Source organism: Azolla caroliniana, unplaced genomic scaffold (genome assembly GCF_043228905.1).
Source record: "Azolla caroliniana isolate FFs.n. ecotype wild unplaced genomic scaffold, voAzoCaro1.0.p SCAF_5, whole genome shotgun sequence".
In the NCBI taxonomy this organism is placed as follows: Eukaryota; Viridiplantae; Streptophyta; class Polypodiopsida; order Salviniales; family Salviniaceae; genus Azolla; species Azolla caroliniana.
This window is the reverse complement of record NW_028230440.1, coordinates 12,510,555-12,529,881: the sequence shown is the minus strand read 5'-3', so window position 1 is coordinate 12,529,881 and position 19,327 is coordinate 12,510,555. Positions and strand designations below refer to the sequence as shown.

At 43.5% G+C, this 19,327-nt stretch overlaps 2 protein-coding genes across 2 annotated transcripts; one reads left to right on the top strand and one right to left on the bottom strand.

Moving 5' to 3' along the window:
- Positions 1 to 15,474: 15,474 nt before the first annotated feature.
- On the bottom strand, positions 15,475 to 17,255 carry LOC147864168 (uncharacterized). The gene is made up of 2 exons (XM_087319726.1): positions 17,190 to 17,255; positions 15,475 to 16,050 (listed from the first exon to the last, which is right to left on the bottom strand). The coding sequence occupies exons 1-2, from the start codon at positions 17,253 to 17,255 to the stop codon at positions 15,475 to 15,477; spliced, it is 642 nt and encodes a 213-aa protein (XP_087175852.1).
- Positions 17,256 to 17,558: 303 nt separating this feature from the next.
- On the top strand, positions 17,559 to 18,853 carry LOC147864167 (small ribosomal subunit protein uS12). The gene is made up of 3 exons (XM_087319161.1): positions 17,559 to 17,718; positions 17,929 to 18,055; positions 18,521 to 18,853. The coding sequence occupies exons 1-3, from the start codon at positions 17,576 to 17,578 to the stop codon at positions 18,659 to 18,661; spliced, it is 411 nt and encodes a 136-aa protein (XP_087175287.1). The 5' UTR covers positions 17,559 to 17,575; the 3' UTR covers positions 18,662 to 18,853.
- Positions 18,854 to 19,327: the final 474 nt, after the last annotated feature.

Genomic DNA, 19,327 nt, shown 5'->3' with positions numbered 1-19,327 from the left:
ATATACATGTTCCAACATGACAACTGAGGTCACATTTGTAAATAACCCTAAAGTTATATGAGTATAAATATAATTAGGGCAATATTGTTAGTGGGTGTGAGTCATTGTTGTACAATGAGAGACATAAAGAGAGAGAGAGAGATAGATAGATAGAAAGCTTTGTTGTTGTAACCGTCTGTTGGTGAAGGAAAGAGCTCGAGGTCGTTGCCTCTGAGTCTCACATTGTTTTACCTCTCCTCTATAGTGATCTTGTTCGGAGTTCAGAGAACTCCCTTGGTTTTTCCCAATTAGGGTTTTCCACGTTAATATTCCATGTCGTCTTATTTCTGTTTTCTGTTTCTTGCATCATGTGATTGGGACTCAGTTGTAGCCCATCATTATTTTTTCTTCATATAGTACATTATTTTTTCTTCAAAGGGGAGGCCGTTGCATCATACATCAAGACAGTCGATTATGCCTGCAATTCCCTCCTCGTTTTCCTCCCCGCACATGTTTCATTCCCATCTAAGTCATATTGCCTAGTACTTATTAGTCCTATAATAATTACAATTGTTTTATGTACATTGTAGGCCTCATTTGTGTGCATCCTTCCACGCCCTCGTTCACACGCATCCGGCCCTTTTTCTCCCTATGGCCGGAATCCTTCACGACAACGTGATCAACTACTTACATAATTAGACACTAATTAACTTGTAGTTAATTACCTAATTATTAGTAATACATATATACATCTTCTAGGTCGACAAAATAAATAATTGAATAAAAGTAGATATTAATAAAAATGCACAATCAAAATTTTAGTGAATAAAAATAAAAGCATCATAAATCCAACAATAAAAAAACACCCAAAATCGGTCACGCAACACACCACCATAACAATGGAGTTGTATCTGGTGTGGATAAAGCAACACTTTTGCTTTTATTTTTTTCTTTTAAATAAAAATAAAATTATATCAAATTTATTTATTTATAAACTAATAACTTTTTTCATTTTATTTTATTTTTTCCTGGCCCTAGCCCGTGGGATAGTGGGATGACTGCAATGACCTGCTACAAGTTACGTATTGTAGGCAATATCTTGCAGGTGACCTGCAACAATAGGTCATGACCCAAAAAATAATTATATGTCTTTGGTATAACCTCATATTGTATGATCCCCATATTTCAGCACAAAAGGTGAGACGTATGATGGATATTTAACAAAATGATATACCAAATAACTATTTGGAACTTATACCCAAGCTTAATGAATCATCTTTTCACCATGGAACAATTAATAAACTAGCCAATGCTAGAGGATTAACACCTTACTTTTGCATGTACAACTCTCTTTAAATTTTTAAATGTCATACTAATCCACACTTTGTCCTTCTTTCTACGTTGGCCTCTAACCCTACTCAAGGGCCTAATCCTTTTTATATTGTTGCAAATTTCTTCATTTTATACATTGTATTGTACATTCCTTCGATTTGGTAGTTTCTGAATGTTTTAGTACCCAACTATCAATTCCTATGAAAGTTTATCTATGTTGAAGTTTTGAAGTGACAAATGTTCTTCGTAGGATGCCTTATTTCTCTTTCTTCCTCCTAGATTAGAATCTTCAAAAAAGCCAAGGAAGCAAACTAATTCATAACATTGATTGTGATCCTAACAATATGAACAATATTATCATGATTATAATAGCTCATACATTCTCTTGTCCAAAAATGAATCGACAAGCATCTTATTATAATAGTAAAGGAGTTGAATTTATGCATGAACCTTTGCATGACAATTGCATGACAAATTCTCTCATGATGCCAAATCAATGGATGTGGGAATGAAGAAACAATACAATGCCTTTTTACTTCATACAAGAAACTAATAGCATCTCCATAAATTCTTCCTTGTAATGTCATGCAATTACCTTATTAGATTTTAGAATGTAAATACGTTAACATGATGTTATGCTAACAGTTGTGCTTTGAAACAATAAGGTTGAGTCAAGAGCAATGGCTTTGATTTTGTGCTCGTTATAAAAATGGTTTATAATTTAGTTAATAACATTATCACTTCTAATAATAAACTAAAACACACTAGCCCAAAAATTCGAAGCATTTTACCAATAACACGATGATCAAAATCTCAAGAGTCCAAACCTTCTTGGCCCAACATAATAGTCATTTTTGTTGAATGAGCTTATTAAAGTCAGAAAATTTAAGGGTGAAGTAGCAACAAAGGATGATTCATCCAATAACACAAAAGCACGAGTTGAAAACCATTTGGGACAAAAAATGGGTGAAAATGCTCAAATTTGACAATGAAGAATCATCTTTAGCACTATCAACAACATGTTGAACTAACTAAATGTCGAAATTCCTCGTATCAACGAAACTAAAAAACGAGGTTTTTGTATACTTTTTCTGTTCCACTTATTCGAATAAAGATAGTTGAAAACCATTTGGGACAAAAAATGGGTGAAAATGCTCAAATTTGACAATGAAGAATCATCTTTAGCACTGTCAACAACATGTTGAACTAACTAAATGTCGAAGTTCCTCGTATCAACGAAACTAAAAAACGAGGTTTTTGTATACTTTTCTGTTCCACTTATTCGAATAAAGATATTAAGGGGCTCCTTTGCAAATCAAGGAGTTAAAGTGCTATTAGTGCAAAAACTAGACAACCCCTTATTTCTAAATGTGATTTTCTCTAGCCTCATGTTAATCTTTGTAACAATATTTTCATAAGTGTGATATTGTCCAGTTTGTGTTCATCTTTGTAATGGCATGGATTATATCATGAAGACCTATTGTAGTTCATTGTTTTGTAACCGCAATTTCTATTGGGATCTTACGTCATTTCCATAGGTTGCCCTCTATGTGCATGTGACTGGGCAAAATTTTCTAATTGTACTTGTTGCTAGTTTGAGATTTTAGTGTAACCAAGTCAAACAATTTTGATATGAAAATCATGCAAGGAAAAATCAAGTCAACCAATTTTGATAGGAAAAACGTAACCATTTGAAATGAAGCTTGTGGAGCTCATTAACCAAGTGGACAACACGAAGCACTATGTTGGTTGATGATGATAAGTGGGAACGATAACATTAATTTGTCGCCCTCCATCATCAATGCACATGTTTAATGAGATGTGAAACTATTATGCCAATATTATCACGTTATTTATTCTTCTTTGGGACAATGTTAATGACTAGTGGTAGTTGTTTATGTCAGGCGCCTTGATATTCAAACCCATGAACCACATCTTGTGTAAATGTTCTTCATTTGGTATCATCGCTATATCTCTATGCATTGACAAGTCTCCCAAAATTGCACATTGATTCTTATGCATAATAGTAACTTATTCCATGTGTTCGACTTACAATTTTTATTTTTTTCCTGGAAGGTTTATAGACAAGTTGCATGAAGATATGCGTGGTTGTTGACATTGGACCATGTGCCAATTTGCACGATCGTCCTTAATATCACAAGCAACATTATGTTGCCCCCCATCTTGAGCTATCACAACATCACATGATCTATGCCAAGTTCATATAGTAAAACTTGGCATAGATTTCATTGCATAAAACTTCAATGAGAAATCATTAGTGCAACATTGAGAACCCACACTTTTGGGTCAGGTTGTGAGGGTGCGACAAGGTATAATAAGGATTGTTCTTTTAGCATATGTTGGTTGGCTAATGCCAACGTAGGAGGGGTGTGTCAAGCTGCAAATGAACATCCATTGCAATTGTGCATGGATGAGAGGGCACACATGCAAAACAAATGCTATGAGAGGAAGTCATATCGACAAGGTTGACATATATATATATATATCTTCAACACATGGGAGGTCTTGAAGTTGGATACCGTTTGTTCCACATTTGTCACAATCCTACAAAAGGGTGTGGGCAGAGAGAGAGAGGATAGAGGGTGCATGCATGAATGGATGGTAAGAGAAGAAGAGAAGACTCTTGTGGAGAGAGGATAGAGGGTGCATGCATGAATGGATGGTAAGAGAAGAAGAGAAGACTCTTGTGTCCCTAAGAGCAGGCAGCAGAGCAGGTAAAGGGAGAGCATAGGGAAATGAAGCGATGGGTAGCCGCTTGCTTGGCTCATGTTGTTGAGAGTTCGTTCGGCAAGGGAAGCACGAGGCACGAGAAATCGGTTGATTGATCGATGCGCTTACTATGTACTTACTATCTATGTACATAATTTAATTTGGATGTTGTTGGTTGGTAAGTGTGAGTAGTAGTGAAGAAGACGAAGAAGAAGAAGAAGAAGAGAGAGAGAGAGAGAGAAAGAAAGAAAGAAAGAAAGAAAGAAATATTAACGTCTTCTAAGGCCAAATTTGGCCCATGAGACAAATAGGTTACAACAAAAAATGAGTGTTTATCCAATCATCAAAACTAAAAATAAAAGAAAATAGCTTAAGCTAAGAAAGTTCTAGTAGTGTACAAAACTTTGCACCAAGCCTAATCTCATTTCCACCCAAGTCTCTCAAAAAGAAGTGGGAGGTCAAAAGTTTTTGGTGTGGGTGTGACCCATGGTCCCGATGCATAGAGTGCCCTAGCCATGGCTTCTAGGCGGTGTAGTTCACGTTCCCTTATTTTCTTTATTGCTTCTACATCTCGTCGAGTTGCTTTGAAACCCGGCATCCGAGGGCGTTTGGTTCTTCTTTGATTTTCTGCTTCATCAAGGAGAAGTCCGAGTGGTGCAGGTGTGTCGACATTCATTGTCTCCCCCTGTTCCTGAAAAACTTCATTTGTTATATGTTGGTAAACATTAGCAACATTATTATCAACGTTTTGTAATTTGTTCTCTCTGTGGTGTTTCAATTCTAAGATGTATCTACCTAATTTCTTTATATCTAGTGTATCTAATAGTTTAGGGAGGGTGGGAGAGGAACCAAGTATGTCTTGGTATTTTGCCCTTATCTCGGCATAGGTGGGGCATTTGCATGTAAAATGGTACTCATCCTCTATCTCTATGTGGCATAACCTACATATCCTTTCCTCCCTAGGGACTCCATTAGTACGTCCATTCTCAATCTCAAGTTGGTGAGATGATATTCTAAGTTGACCAATGGCAACCCTTAGTGCATGTGGTAAGAATACATCTAGATATTTTGGGCGCGTGATAAAACCTAACTCAGAGAAGTGCATAAAGTGTTCCTTATAGTACGACATTTTAGATGGGAGTGGCTCTAGTGGGGTGATCCATTTATACCGGGTATAAATTTGCCATATTTCTTGGCGTATTACTTTATTACGGTCCTCATGAGAGAGTAAAGTGTTATCATTCGTGTGGTCGTACTTAAGGGGGGGGAGGTTAGTAATGTCTAGACCGTTGGCAAGAAGCCAACTCACCATCATGCCATACCATGAGCTAGTATAGCCGGACTCATACAATGCACGAGAAGCCTTAAAGGCTTGGTGGGATATTCTATCAAGTGGTTGGTTATGTATCCTGTGTATAAAGACTACCAGTTGAAAAAGTGCTTCTACTAACATAGGGGGTAGAGTGAACTCGGCCCTAATAATGTCATGTGGGACCGACGATTTGCTTCGGAGTTGGCGTGATAACATCATCACCAATGGTCTCTCTAATTGCGTTGTCGTAGTGTAGGTTGCACACTATGTGGAAATTATATTTTTGTCTCTCCGGATAGAGAATGGAGTGCTCGGTGAGAACCGGAAGAAAACGGCATACCGGCAAGGAGGAAAACGGCATACCGGCAAGGAAGAAAACGGCATACCGGCAAGGAAGAGCCGGATAAAGAGACATAAAAGTAAAATAAAAGGAAATACTCACTACTGCGCAGGGCGTGATTCGAACTCTGCACCTCCACGTTGACAAACCCCAACCTTACCATTACATTAACTTATCTTAAGTGTTTTAAATATAGATTTAATACGTATAAGACCTTTATTTATGCATACCTTTATTAAAAGGTAAATCGTGTATTTTTTTAATATATGAAAAAGAAAACACGAGACACTAAAAATAACTCATGCACATCTAGCGTGCATGAGCCCTATACTTAGGAAATAAAAAAAAAGCATCACATGCACATTTAGTGTGCATGAACATATTAGAAAAAAAAGCATGTAGCTATGCTTAGTCTCTCCCATCACTATATAAGGACGGGGAGCACATTGTAGTTGTTGTTGATTATTTGGATTAAGGATTAATTAATACAAAAATTATTCGTGGGATTCACGATTTATACATCTACTTCTCTCGTAACACCCTAAGTACCAATTAATATAGTATACTCGTGTGATTCACGAGTTTCTTATCTTTCTCTTTGCTATTTACTCATAATTAATCTCTATCTCACGAACTTCTTTTCTCCTAGTCCAAGACCTCTGTGGTTCCCACCCGACTCACGCAACGATCCGGAGCCGAAAGGCACGACACAGTTGGTGAACCCGACGTGAACACGGGTGGCAAGGAGATGGAGGCTCAACAAGCTAACAATATGATGGCGATGTTCGAACGGATGCTTCAAGAACAACGCACGATGTCGGAGATTTCAGCATCAGTAGAGCGGCTCGTGCAACGCAACGGGCAATTTAATGGTAAGGATGTGTCGCGATATTTGCAGGACTACAAGGCGGAGATACTCCGGTGCCGGGCTTCGGAAGGACTGCAAGTGACATCCTTTAACCGGGTGGCGACCGACGGGCTTCACGGGAGTATCCACGGGTTGCAACAACAAAACCCGACGTGGGAAGCATTCGAAGAGGCGTTAAAGACCACGTTTGCCGTCGAGGACTCCTCCAAGGCAACGCGGAGGGGATTCGAGGATTGGGTGGAAACGTCAGGTAAGGGGCTGAAGGTCCTCGAAGTGTTTTCGACATTCGAAAGTCGGTTCGGGAGGTTGTCTGCGAGAGATCAAACTATTCTTGCACCGGACAAAGTCATCATGTTTTTGCGAGCTGTGGACGTCCGGGACCGGAAAGATCTCGGAGTGCTTCTTGAGGACACGACCACCGAAAGCGGCCTCACCGAAACATGGGAAAGCGTGCGGGATATCGTCGCGCGGTACACGAAGAGGGGGCAATGGCTTGCCAACGAAGAAAAGAGGGTTTCGGAACCGATTCCGAAACCGAGAACGGGACTGGAAGACCATCAACCGAGGGCTCGGGAGATTACGGCCGAGAAGGGAGTCGACACGTCTACGGTGGAGCAGCTGCTGAAGGAGATGGAGAATCTAAAGATCGCGATGGTGAAGAAGTCGGATGACCGCCCCACAAGCTCCAAATATGCGGATCGACGGTGCATATGGTGCGATAGCGCCGAACACGATCGGAGGGATTGCGACGACCATAAGGAGGCGCTACGACGGGATCTCATCTACTACGAGGGAAACCGGATTCATTCGATGGACTCTCGGAAGCCACTCCGACCGAACTTCCGGAAAGGCGGCATGAAGAAGGTGCTCGAGGAGGAGTTAGCGGCAAGAAGCAACTATGCGACAACCGCGGGAATATGTGTCGGGGAGTCATCGGGAGCGAAAGCGTCTTTTTGGCCGGAGGTGCTAGGAAACACCGAGAAAACCGACTCCAACGATATCCGAAACACTGCGGAAGGCGTCCGGGAAGCTACGGGATGGGAGTGCCCTGTCGACAAGAATAGCATATACGCCCTGTGTCAATTACATGAGGTGTATGTGGATGAGAAACGACGGCGCACGGAGGATGCGGCCGGACCATCGAAGATACCGGAAAGCTGGAACTCCGGAGGTAAGGGAAAAGAAAAGGCGACTCCGGCATTCAAGCTCGCCTCGGACATAGAACAACAAACCGACTTGAAAAGAGTGTTCGAGGAAAGAATCTTGGATAGCCAGGTAGATTTTTCGCTGCGGGAACTACTCGGAATAGCGAAGAAGGAGTTTCACGATCTTCTCGTGGATCTCGTGAAAAGGAAGAGACAAAGTACGGAGGAAAATGCTCCAAGGGTGAATGCAAATACCGTTTCAATGAACGACACCGAAGTGGAAGGCGAAATTCCGAACTCCCACTATACAAGGCCACACTGGGCACGTGCGACTACGGAGACTCCGGTCCGAATCGGCAACATCAAAGAACCCGTGCTAGCATTGATTGATCACGGGTCGGAGATCAACTTGATGTCCAAGGAGTTCTACCGAAAGGGGAAGTGGCCTATAAACACCAACCATGGATGGAAGATTCGGGCAGCCACGAAAACGACAGAAGACCTATTTGCGGCTTGTCCGGATGTGACGGTAAAGATCGGGGATGTCGAAATTGACCAAAATTTCTTTCTGCAGGATGAGGTTTCACATTCTGTCATCCTCGGCCAACCCTTTATCACGGCTTCACGGATGGAGACGAAGGTGCTCGATAGTGGTGCGGCTTTTGCGCGAATTCGGAGCCAAAACGGAGGGAAATCCGTCCAATTCCTAACGGTGCCGGCAAATCACGAAAGGAACAAGAGGGAACTCTTGTCCCAAGTGAGAATGGATTTTTAAAGCGGACTGTTGCGGAGTGGGGAAGTGATAGTCCGAGAAGCCCTGATACCCCACACAGGAAGAAAACTCTCGGAGCAAAACAAGTACGAATCGGCCCGGATGGGGCATCTACGTACACGGCCGTAACCGGAGGAATGAAGAAACAATACCGACAAGTGGAGGATAAGTTACGGTCGGCATCAATAATAAAAGAAGACGAAGAAATCGTGGGAGTGATCGAGGAAGTGTTCTATGGGAATACACTACAACGGCTTGAAGAGCTTGCGGAAGATAAAAGCCAAGGGAACCGGGTAGTCCCGGTGGAATCGGTCGAGATGTACGAGATCGTTGCGAAAATGGGGCCGGATGCGCTCCGCAAAGAAGAAGCAATGGTAAGTACGAAATACAAGACCGTGGAGAAGAAGGTGAAACCGGCCGCGGGACCACTACCCGCCGATAGCGAACAAAAGAAGAAAGAAGTGTCGGGAGATCCGACACTTCGGAAGTCCGTGGATATCGGACATGCCTTCACAGATGAGACCCGGAAGAAACTTCGGATCGGTGGAGGTGGGTTCCTCTTACAAGAAGAAGAAAAACGGTTTCGAGAGATGTTGGAGCAACATGGCAAAGCATTCGCGTTCACATCGAGGGAGATCGGATGCATTGATCCAAAGATAGTGGAGCCGATGGTGATTTTCACGATTGATCATGTACCGTGGAACCTGAAGCCGATTCCGGTGCCACGGGCGCATATTCCGAAAGTCATCGACTTGCTCAAGGAGAAGGTGGCGATGGGGATTCTAGAGCCATCAAGTGCTCCGTACTCAAATCGATGGTTTACGGTTCCGAAGAAGAATGGGTCACTCCGATTCATCCAAGACTTGCAACCGGTGAACAAGGTCACGATCCGGAACTCGGGAGTCGGTCCGATAGTGGACGAATTCGCGGAAGCTTTTGCCGGACGTGCGATATACTCCATCGGGGACCTATACTCGGGGTATGACCAATTCCAACTAGCCGTGGAGAGCCGAGACATCACTACCATGCGGACACCGATAGGACTAGTTCGAATGTGCACACTACCACAAGGAGCGACAAACTCGGTTGCACATATGATGAACGCGATGAACAAGGTGCTTCGAGATTGCATCCCGGAGATAACGATGCCGTTTCTAGATGACATTCCGATGAAAGGATGCGCGGTGGAAGAAAAAGATGAGACTATGGATGATCGGGGATGCCGAAAGTTCGTGGTCGACCATATTCATGATTGCGAGAAAGTGTTGCGAAAGCTAGAAGATGTGCACCTAACACTTTCCGGGGAGAAATCGGCATTCGGGCAAGAAGAAATATTGGTGGTCGGACATCTATGTGGACCCTACGGCCGAAGACCGTCACCAACAAAGATCGATGCGATTCAAGCTATGAAGGAAGTATGTGAGTCAACATCGGAAGTCCGAAGGTTTCTGGGTGCGTGTGCATTCTATCACATATGGATTCCGCACTATGCACATATAGCGGACCCGCTCTATCACTTGTTGCGGAAAGGTAAGAAATTCGAGTGGAAACCGGAACACACTAAAGCCATGAGGAAGCTCAAGAAGACACTATGGAGGGCGGAATCACTTAGGAAGCCAAGCTATGAGCGGCCAATCATAGTAACGGTTGATACAAGTCCAACCGGTATCGGGTGGGTCATCAATCAAGCCGACTCGGATGGTTCGCGGTATCCGATCCGATTTGGAGCAAAGGTCCTCAACGAAAGGCAACGCGGATATGCACAAGTCAAAAGAGAATTGTGGGGAGTCGTGTCGGCGATAAAATCGGATCGGGATTATTTGATCGGAGCTGAAGTGGTGATCGAGACGGATTGTCTTCCGATACTCGGGATGATGCGGTGTTGTACGATACCGGATGTGGCTATGCTAAGGTGGATTGCATATGTCAAGTCACTTAATCCGGAGGTTCGACACATCTCGGGGAAGGACAACGCGGTAGCGGACATGTTATCGAGGGCGCGGTTTGAAGACGACATAACCGAATCAGATAACGAAGAAGTTTCCGAAGACTACTTCACGTCAGAACACATATGCCGAGTGAACGTGATCCGAGAATTCCGGGAAGAAGAATACGAGGGGGAAACCTTGATGATCGGGAAGATGCTACAAGAGGTCGAGGATTCAACCAATGATAAAGAAAGGAGAGCCGAGATCCGAAGGAAGAAGAGGCAAGTCCAAAAGTTCTTCTTGGAAAACGGCTTAATATGGAGGACGCCGAAAAGACCGGATGGGATACCACTTCGAGTAGTCGGGATGAAAGAGCAACGAAACCGGATAATGTCCGAGTTCCACGAATCCGATTGGGCTGGACATCGAGGAACATGGGCAACTTTTGTGGAAGAACATGTATAAAGATGTCGCGGAGTTCACAGAAAGCTGCGAGAAATGTCAAGTCTACTCCGGGGTCCAACACCGAGATGAGCTGCATCCGACATTCTCACCGACAATCAACTTCAAGTGGATGGTCGACATTGTAGCTATGCCGACCGGGATTGGACAAAAGAAATACTTGGTGTTAGCTCGAGAAGATCTCACAAACCAAGTTGAAGGTCGAGCGCTTCGGAGGAAAACGTGTGCCGCGGTGTGCCAATTTCTTTTGGAAGAAGTGTTTTGTAGGTACGGCTGCGTAGGACAAGTGATTGCGGACCGGGGAGAACTCGACTCGGACAAAGCTAGGGGATTCTTCGCCAAACATGGAGTTCGGTTAACGTTGACAACGGCCTACAATCCGGAGGCCAACGGGAAGATCGAACGAGGACATAGTCCGATCGTGAAAGCACTTGCGAAGGCATGCGACGGAAGGGTGAAGGATTGGCCACAAATGCTTCCGTATGCACTATGGGCGGATCGGACGACGCATAGCTCCGTGACCGGTTACATGCCGGCAGAACTCATGACCGGACAAGCACCGGTAATGCCAACGGAAACCGCAATCGCGACATGGACAATACTACCGTGGAAGGAAGAGATGAGCTGGGAAGAACTACTAGCGGTCCGGATACGACAACTGGAGGGAAGACCGAAAGATGTAGCGGAAGCGTCACGCCGACAACAAGAAGCACGGTTCCGGAACAAAAGCCGGTTTGACACAAAGCACCGACTACGACCGAGGAGGATTGAAGAAGGAGATTGGGTGATCGTCTATGATAGTAGCTTGGACCATCAACATACAACGATGCGGAAATTCGCGAAAAGGTGGTTCGGGCCGTACGAGGTTCGGAAGGTCTTCGACAACGGGACGTACCGACTGTCCGAGTTGGATGGAACAATACTACGAGTGCCTATAGCCGGGAAGCGGGTGAAGATTTTCAAGAAGCGGACCGACGACAAACCTTATGTGATCCAAGTCGAGACCGACAACGAGGAGCAATCGGACGAAGACCACAATGATGCGGGAAGCAAAGAAAGTGGATTACAACTCATAGTCGACATAAGGGGAGAATCGGAGGAAGCTTCGGATGAAGACGGATACGAGGAATCAAGAACTTCGGCACATACCGGAGGATGTGCGGGTTTGGAGGGGGCGAGTGTCGTAGTGTAGGTTGCACACTATGTGGAAATTATATTTTTGTCTCTCCGGATAGAGAATGGAGTGCTCGGTGAGAACCGGAAGAAAACGGCATACCGGCAAGGAGGAAAACGGCATACCGGCAAGGAAGAAAACGGCATACCGGCAAGGAAGAGCCGGATAAAGAGACATAAAAGTAAAATAAAAGGAAATACTCAATACTGCGCAGGGCGTGATTCGAACTCTGCACCTCCACGTTGACAAACCCCAACCTTACCATTACATTAACTTATCTTAAGTGTTTTAAATATAGATTTAATACGTATAAGACCTTTATTTATGCATACCTTTATTAAAAGGTAAATCGTGTATTTTTTTAATATATGAAAAAGAAAACACGAGACACTAAAAATAACTCATGCACATCTAGCGTGCATGAGCCCTATACTTAGGAAATAAAAAAAAAGCATCACATGCACATTTAGTGTGCATGAACATATTAGAAAAAAAAGCATGTAGCTATGCTTAGTCTCTCCCATCACTATATAAGGACGGGGAGCACATTGTAGTTGTTGTTGATTATTTGGATTAAGGATTAATTAATACAAAACTTATTCGTGGGATTCACGATTTATACATCTACTTCTCTCTTAACACCCTAAGTACCAATTAATATAGTATACTCGTGTGATTCACGAGTTTCTTATCTTTCTCTTTGCTATTTACTCATAATTAATCTCTATCTCACGAACTTCTTTTCTCCTAGTCCAAGACCTCTGTGGTTCCCACCCGACTCACGCAACGATCCGGAGCCGAAAGGCACGACAGCGTCCACATGAAAGATGGTAGTCCTGGGGCCCAAACCGCTGATGCATACATGAGAGAGGGAGTCACTAATGAGTCAAAGAGCCACCCTTTAGTTCGTGGCTCTTGGAAGTATGCTTGGTGGCATTGTCTCTCGAGGAGTGAGAGGGATGCATGTCCTCTTTTAAGTCTATCCTTCGCTGCTTGTGTCATCGAAAATTTACCTGAGCGGGCACTGAAAGTGACTCCGAGATAGACATATGATCCAACCACCTCAACTGGGCTATGGGAGATAGTTAGGTGACACTTAGCTCTAACTTGGGCCGACGTGTGGAAGATAAGGACTTTAGTTTTCCCTAGATTCACTACCAATCCTCGTTGTGTGCAAAAATCATCTAAGGCATTAAGGTGCCTTTGTAGGTCGTGTTCGGATTTAGAGAGCAAAACTATGTCATCTGCATAGAGCAAGATACGCACCTGCGTATCTCCAAGGACTACTCCATTGCCTCCCTTACGAGCAATAAAATCTGTGATCTCATCAATGTAGATCCCAAAAAGAGTCGGAGATAAGGGGCAACCTTGTTTTACACCAATAGTGCTAGTGAAACTATCGGATATGCCGCCTGGGCATCGAACACACCCGGACACTTGTTCATATAGTGCGTAGATGGCCCAAACCATGTCATCTGGTATCCTCAAGCTCTTAAGCCTATCAAACAACCGCTCTCTAGGGACCGTGTCAAAGGCTTTGCGGAAGTCCACAAAACAACAATATAGTTTCTTCTTGCGAGCCTTAGTCTGGTCAATTAAGCATCTAAGTGTGAAGATATGGTCAATAGTGGAGAAGGCTCGTCTAAAGCCGGCCTGTTCAGGTGCACGAAGATGTAAGGTCTCCATATACTCGCTAAGCTCTGCCTCCATTACTGCACCATATAATTTAGCAAGGGTATGACCTATCATAATGGTCCTATAAGTATTTGGGTCCATGGGGTCCCCCCCCTTATGTATGGGGGCCACTGTGTTCATGGTCCATTGTGATGGAAAACCCTCTGCAAGGGCACGATTGAAGATTAGAGTTAGTAAGGGAGCTAGGCACTCTCTCCCGTATATGATGTGTTCTGCTCGCAATCCTGTGTGGTCCATGGACTTCCTATGTCGTAATTTCTTTATGACCTTCGTGACCCTAGAGGTCGTGAAGAGTGTCCCCATAGTAGGTCGGGGTGTGGAAGGCATTGGAATGGGTGGTTGGTTTGGGATGTGGTAAAGTCTCTCTGTATAAGTGTGCCAAGTTTCGGGATCTTCGATGGGTGTTTGTGGTCTTGATTCCCGTAATCTCTTCCATGCAGTGGCACAATCGTTACTCATGAGCATGTGGTAGAGTTCCCAATATTGGGATGCCTCCCATGCTCGTCTCTTACGACGTGTCATCTTGCGCATTTCTTTACGAGCTTGTACTGAGGTAATACTACCACTGAGTTGCGATATTGTAAGTTGTCGATGTAAGCACCTACAATCCTCATCATACCATCTATTTTGTGGCATAGATCCTACTTTACCTTGATTGGAGTGTTTCGTGTATGGGAAGCTGCTAACCGCTGCAGAATGAAGGATGTGTGTGAGTTTCGTATTAAGGCTCTCTAAAGGTAGGGAGGGATCAAGGGAGGAGAGATGGGCTTGAACATGTCGAGCATATATGTCAGAGAGCTCATGTGTGAAATGTATTGTGATGTCATGGCGTGGTTGACTAGAGTTGGTGACGTTAGAGATATCGCATTTTATCTCGAAGTATAAGAAACTATGGTCCGCGCCAATAGGACATGGGGCCACTCGGAAGGAGTTAATCATGTGGGTGGCTTCAGGGCGTCCTATTAGATAATCGACTGTGCTTTCCCCTCCTCCATGTGGGAAACATGTGAGCTCTTCCGAACCTGGCCACTTGGCTAAACCATTATATATGACCATCTGGTGCCGACTACCGAGTTCGAGCAAATGATGGCCAAAGCTCGTGGCGTCTGCACCTTGATCCTTTGATCTACGTGTGGTGTCTATGTCTGAAGGATCGACATTTACCATTTCTAGGTTTCTATTCATTTGAAATATTGTGCATTGTCGGGATTGGGTTCTCGCATTAAAGTCTCCTACAAGGAATACTTCGCCTTGGGAAGAATATCGGATTATGTCATCCGATAGAGGTTCATATGGGGAAGGCCCATGTGGCACTCCGTCATCAACTAATCTCGCCTCGCCAGCCAGATTATAACGAGAGCCTTTTGGGGGGAAGTAACAAATGGCGAAAATTACTGCCTTGTCCTTGCTTGTGGAGACTTTCACCCACATAAAACGAGCTTCTGGGTCTGTGCTCAGTATTTCTATCCTATTATGTAGCTCCCTCCGAAACAATATTGCGACACCTCCAGATCCCCTGGTAGTGCATCGACGTGAGGTTTGTCTAAAAGCCGACTCCCAACGAAATCCTTCGACTCGTGGGAGTCCCCTATTTGGGCTTTGGTGTGTTTCTACTAGGCAAACTATATCTGATTCCTTTAATATCCCCTCTAGGCGGCCGGGGTGTGTCCAGAGTGCGCCGTTACAATTCCATAAGGTCATCCTAAGTGTGTTTTCTGTCACATGGGCCACACGCCGTCAATTAGTAGTGCGATCATTTATGATCACTCGCCCATCTCGATAAAAGGTGCGATGCCCGTCTTTGCGAGCTTGCATAACCTTTGGCATACAACTCTTGCGATGCTCAATTTGCATCTTGGTGAGGTCTTCATCGAGATAGATAGGGTCCCCACCCAATCCTCGAAGAATTGGTCTCTTCTTAAAGAAAGTGATTCTAGAGTCTAAGTCTTTAAATTGAAGAACTAAGGCTCTCTTCCTCGTTGTGTCGCATCCGGCCCTCCAAGCTTTGGTGATAGGTAGGGTCGTTGTGTACCCTAACATTTTCCCGAGTGTTTGTGCATCCTCGTCCGGGGATGCACCTTCCTTGAGCCCAGTGACACGCACATTTAGGCGTCGGGCCTGACGCATTTTCTCCTCTTCGAGGGTGGTATTAACAATATTTTCATCTTTTATTTCTTTTTTAATGTTTCTTTTAACGACATCTACCCAACCCGTTTTTGCTAACTCTATGTTATTTTTAACCTCCTCTTTAACTTTTTTGATCTCATCTTTTATATCCTCTATGGAGGATATTTCACCGTCCTCTCGGGATACCTTGATGTCATTAAGTTGTTGTTTGAGGTTTGTGTTTTCCTCTTTAAGTTTTTCTATTTCGGCCTTGAGGGTGTCTTTTTCCTCTCTATCTTTTTTCTTGTGGGTTTCGGCGTCTTTCACCCATTTTTTCATATCCGTCTCTATTTTTGTTAAACGGTTAAACATATCCAAAAAGTCCTCCTTACTTATAGCCTCGTCTTGTGTATCCTTGTGTTCCTTTCGTTTAGACATTGTAGTGTCAATAAGAAAAGAAAAAAAAGGATAAAGTAAATGGGTTCGAGACTTAGCCGAGTTTGTGTTATGTCGTAGTCACATTGGCATTTCGCACACGACGAGCACGCTAGACGAACAAGGATGCGCCGCCAAGAGAAGAAACGCGACACTCGGCAACCTCAAGAAACAAGGTGGAGAAGAGCACGGCAACGGCAACGGCGACTACAACGGATGATGATGAACTGCAGCAGGTCGTCCAGCACGCCGACGGCAGCAGACGGCGACGGACGTCAGTAGACAGCGACGGACGTCAGAGGCGGCAGCGCGGCAACAGACGACAGCAGCGCACGATGGGGGGGGACTGCAGCTCGGTAGCAGGCGGCGACAGACGTCGCAGACGGCAGCGACGACAGCGTGGCGCACGACCGTTGCTGCTGGCGCACGACCCTAACATTGGGTGTGTGTGTGTATTGGGTGGGTGGGGTTGTCAAAACTTTCAAGAGCAAAAAAGGAGGAGCGAGTTTTGTAAAGAAAGTGGGGAGGGAGGGGAGGGTTAGGGCTAAAAGAAAGAAAGTTTGCCTTTGCGTTGCACCCCCCCCCCCCTTCTTCTTCTTCTTCTCTAATCTTCTGCTTCTCTAATCTTCTGCTTCTCTGTGTTTTCTTCGTCTCGCCTGTGTTAGATACATATCTATCTATCTGTGTGGAGCGGACTGATTGACAGACACCACAGCACACCACAGCACAGCACACCGCTCTCGCTCTTTGTCCGGCACAGAAGCAACACGAAGCATGGGGTAAGTTCCTTAGTCTCACTTCTACATATACTGTCTTCTGTCTTTTCTACAGCTTCCCCTTCCCCCTTCCTTTCTTGCTCTCTTTCTTCCGCTCTCGCTTTCTCTTGGCCTCTTTCAAAAATGCATACACACATATGGTGTATCTCCTTCTTCAGATCTGGCGAGTTTCTCGTTTGAGAGCATCTTCTTCTTATTCATACTCACGTCCTTCTTTGTACTATACTCGATCGATCGATCGATCTTCAATTACACAGGAAGTTCCCCTTCTTTGTTTCCTATGTTTTCTTCCTATCCCTAAATGCTCCATACGTACTAGTGTCCACATCAAATTTGCTTCTTTTTTCTTCAGTTTTTTTTTGCGCATCCTATTACATTATCTTCTTCTTCTCCTTGTTCTTCTTCTCATGTGCGCAGGCACGCACAATTAATATATGCTGCTGCTGCTGCTTCGTCTTGGTTTTCCGATGCAAATCCTTTTTTTAACTGCTGTATCCTTTTCTTACAGGAAAACACGTGGTATGGGAGCTGGTCGCAAGTTGAAGACCCACAGGCGTGAACAACGTTGGGCCGATAAGTCATATAAGAAGAGAAACCTCGGTAACGAATGGAAGAAGCCTTTCGCTGGCTCTTCTCATGCGAAAGGAATTGTTTTGGAGAAAATGTAAGTGTTACCCTGGCTTTTCCAGAAGAAGATAATTTCATTTCATTAGTTGCGGAGGAATTGCTGTTTCTTGATTGATATTTTAGGCTGCATATCTATGTGATTTTTGCTACTTCCAAAATTTTCTAATAGATGTTGTTGGGAATCTATGTTATGCAAGGATTTGTATTCAGGATGCTCTGTTGAGATTTTCACTTGGTTTTTGTACAGTGGTATTGAAGCCAAACAGCCTAACTCTGCTATTCGTAAGTGTGCTCGTGTTCAACTTATCAAGAACGGAAAAAAGATTGCAGCTTTTGTTCCCAATGATGGTTGCTTAAACTATATTGAAGAAAATGTGAGTATAAGCTCTTCAAATTCTTTCTGTGGATACACTTGTGTTCTTCTGGCTATATAGAAGGGAATTCGAGTAGCGAGAAACATCCTTTTCTGTTAAAAAACGCGTAAAGTAATGGGCTTATTTACAATATTGAAGAAAATGTTATTGGAGATCAACTTCAGTTGTGCTTATGCTCGTTTCTTTCAATAATATTGAAGAAAAATGCAAGTAACGATTGGTGTTTTGCTCGAATTCTTTCTTGCTCTTAAATTCGTTGGGCACGTCATCCTTCTGCCCAGGATTAAGGGTTTAGTGTGTCTTATTTTAGAAGAATTCGTGATCGAAGTATAGAAATGCGGTGATTTTTTTAATCATGTCAAAGATATGTGACATCAATATTTCTCCTTCTGTCTGCTTTTATACTGTTTTGAGATCCTTTTTTAAGCATTTTGCCATATATATATATATATATATTACTCACAGGATGAAGTATTGATTGCTGGATTTGGTCGGAAAGGGCATGCTGTTGGTGATATTCCTGGGGTTAGGTTTAAAGTTGTGAAGGTTTCTGGAGTCTCTCTGCTTGCTCTCTTCAAGGAGAAGAAAGAGAAGCCAAGATCTTAGGTTTTTGTCTTCTTTTTTGCAGTTAGTTCAAGTTTATTGTTTAGCTATTAACAGATGTTTTCATATATTATGAGGCGTTGCTATCGACTTTGATGAGATATTTTGAGACTTTGAATGAAAGAGCTTTTGTATGTTCTGTTTTGTTGGAGAATTTGTAAGGCTTGAGTAATAGACTTCTTGTGTTTGACTTTGTGAACTTGTTTCAATCCGATCATTTGAGACTTTCAATGAAAGAGCTTGTGATTCGTGAAAACATGTCCGACTGAAATTGAACTGAATTCTTTTTTTTATACATTCGAGCATGACTTGTTTTTAGTAATAAGTTGGGCATATTTGTTCCAACTATGCAACGGAAATAATGATTTGAAGGAGTATGTAGTTAGTTACCCCGTTTTGTGTGCCATGGAAAATGTGTTAGTAATCAATAGCTCTTTAAGCTTTATCAGTCACACTATTTAATGGTGTTTCTGATTCTGTTTGTTTTTCGGTGAGATTCAATCTACATATTGGCTTCCATTTATGGAGCACTTGCTTTTTTTTTTTTTACTGACCTTCAAAAAGAGACTACGGGTAATTTCAAGTCAAGTCCCCCAAGTGAAGTAATCATTTTATATAACCGTCAACCTACTCTTTAAGTACCCAGATACAGGGACAGCACCCATTGAG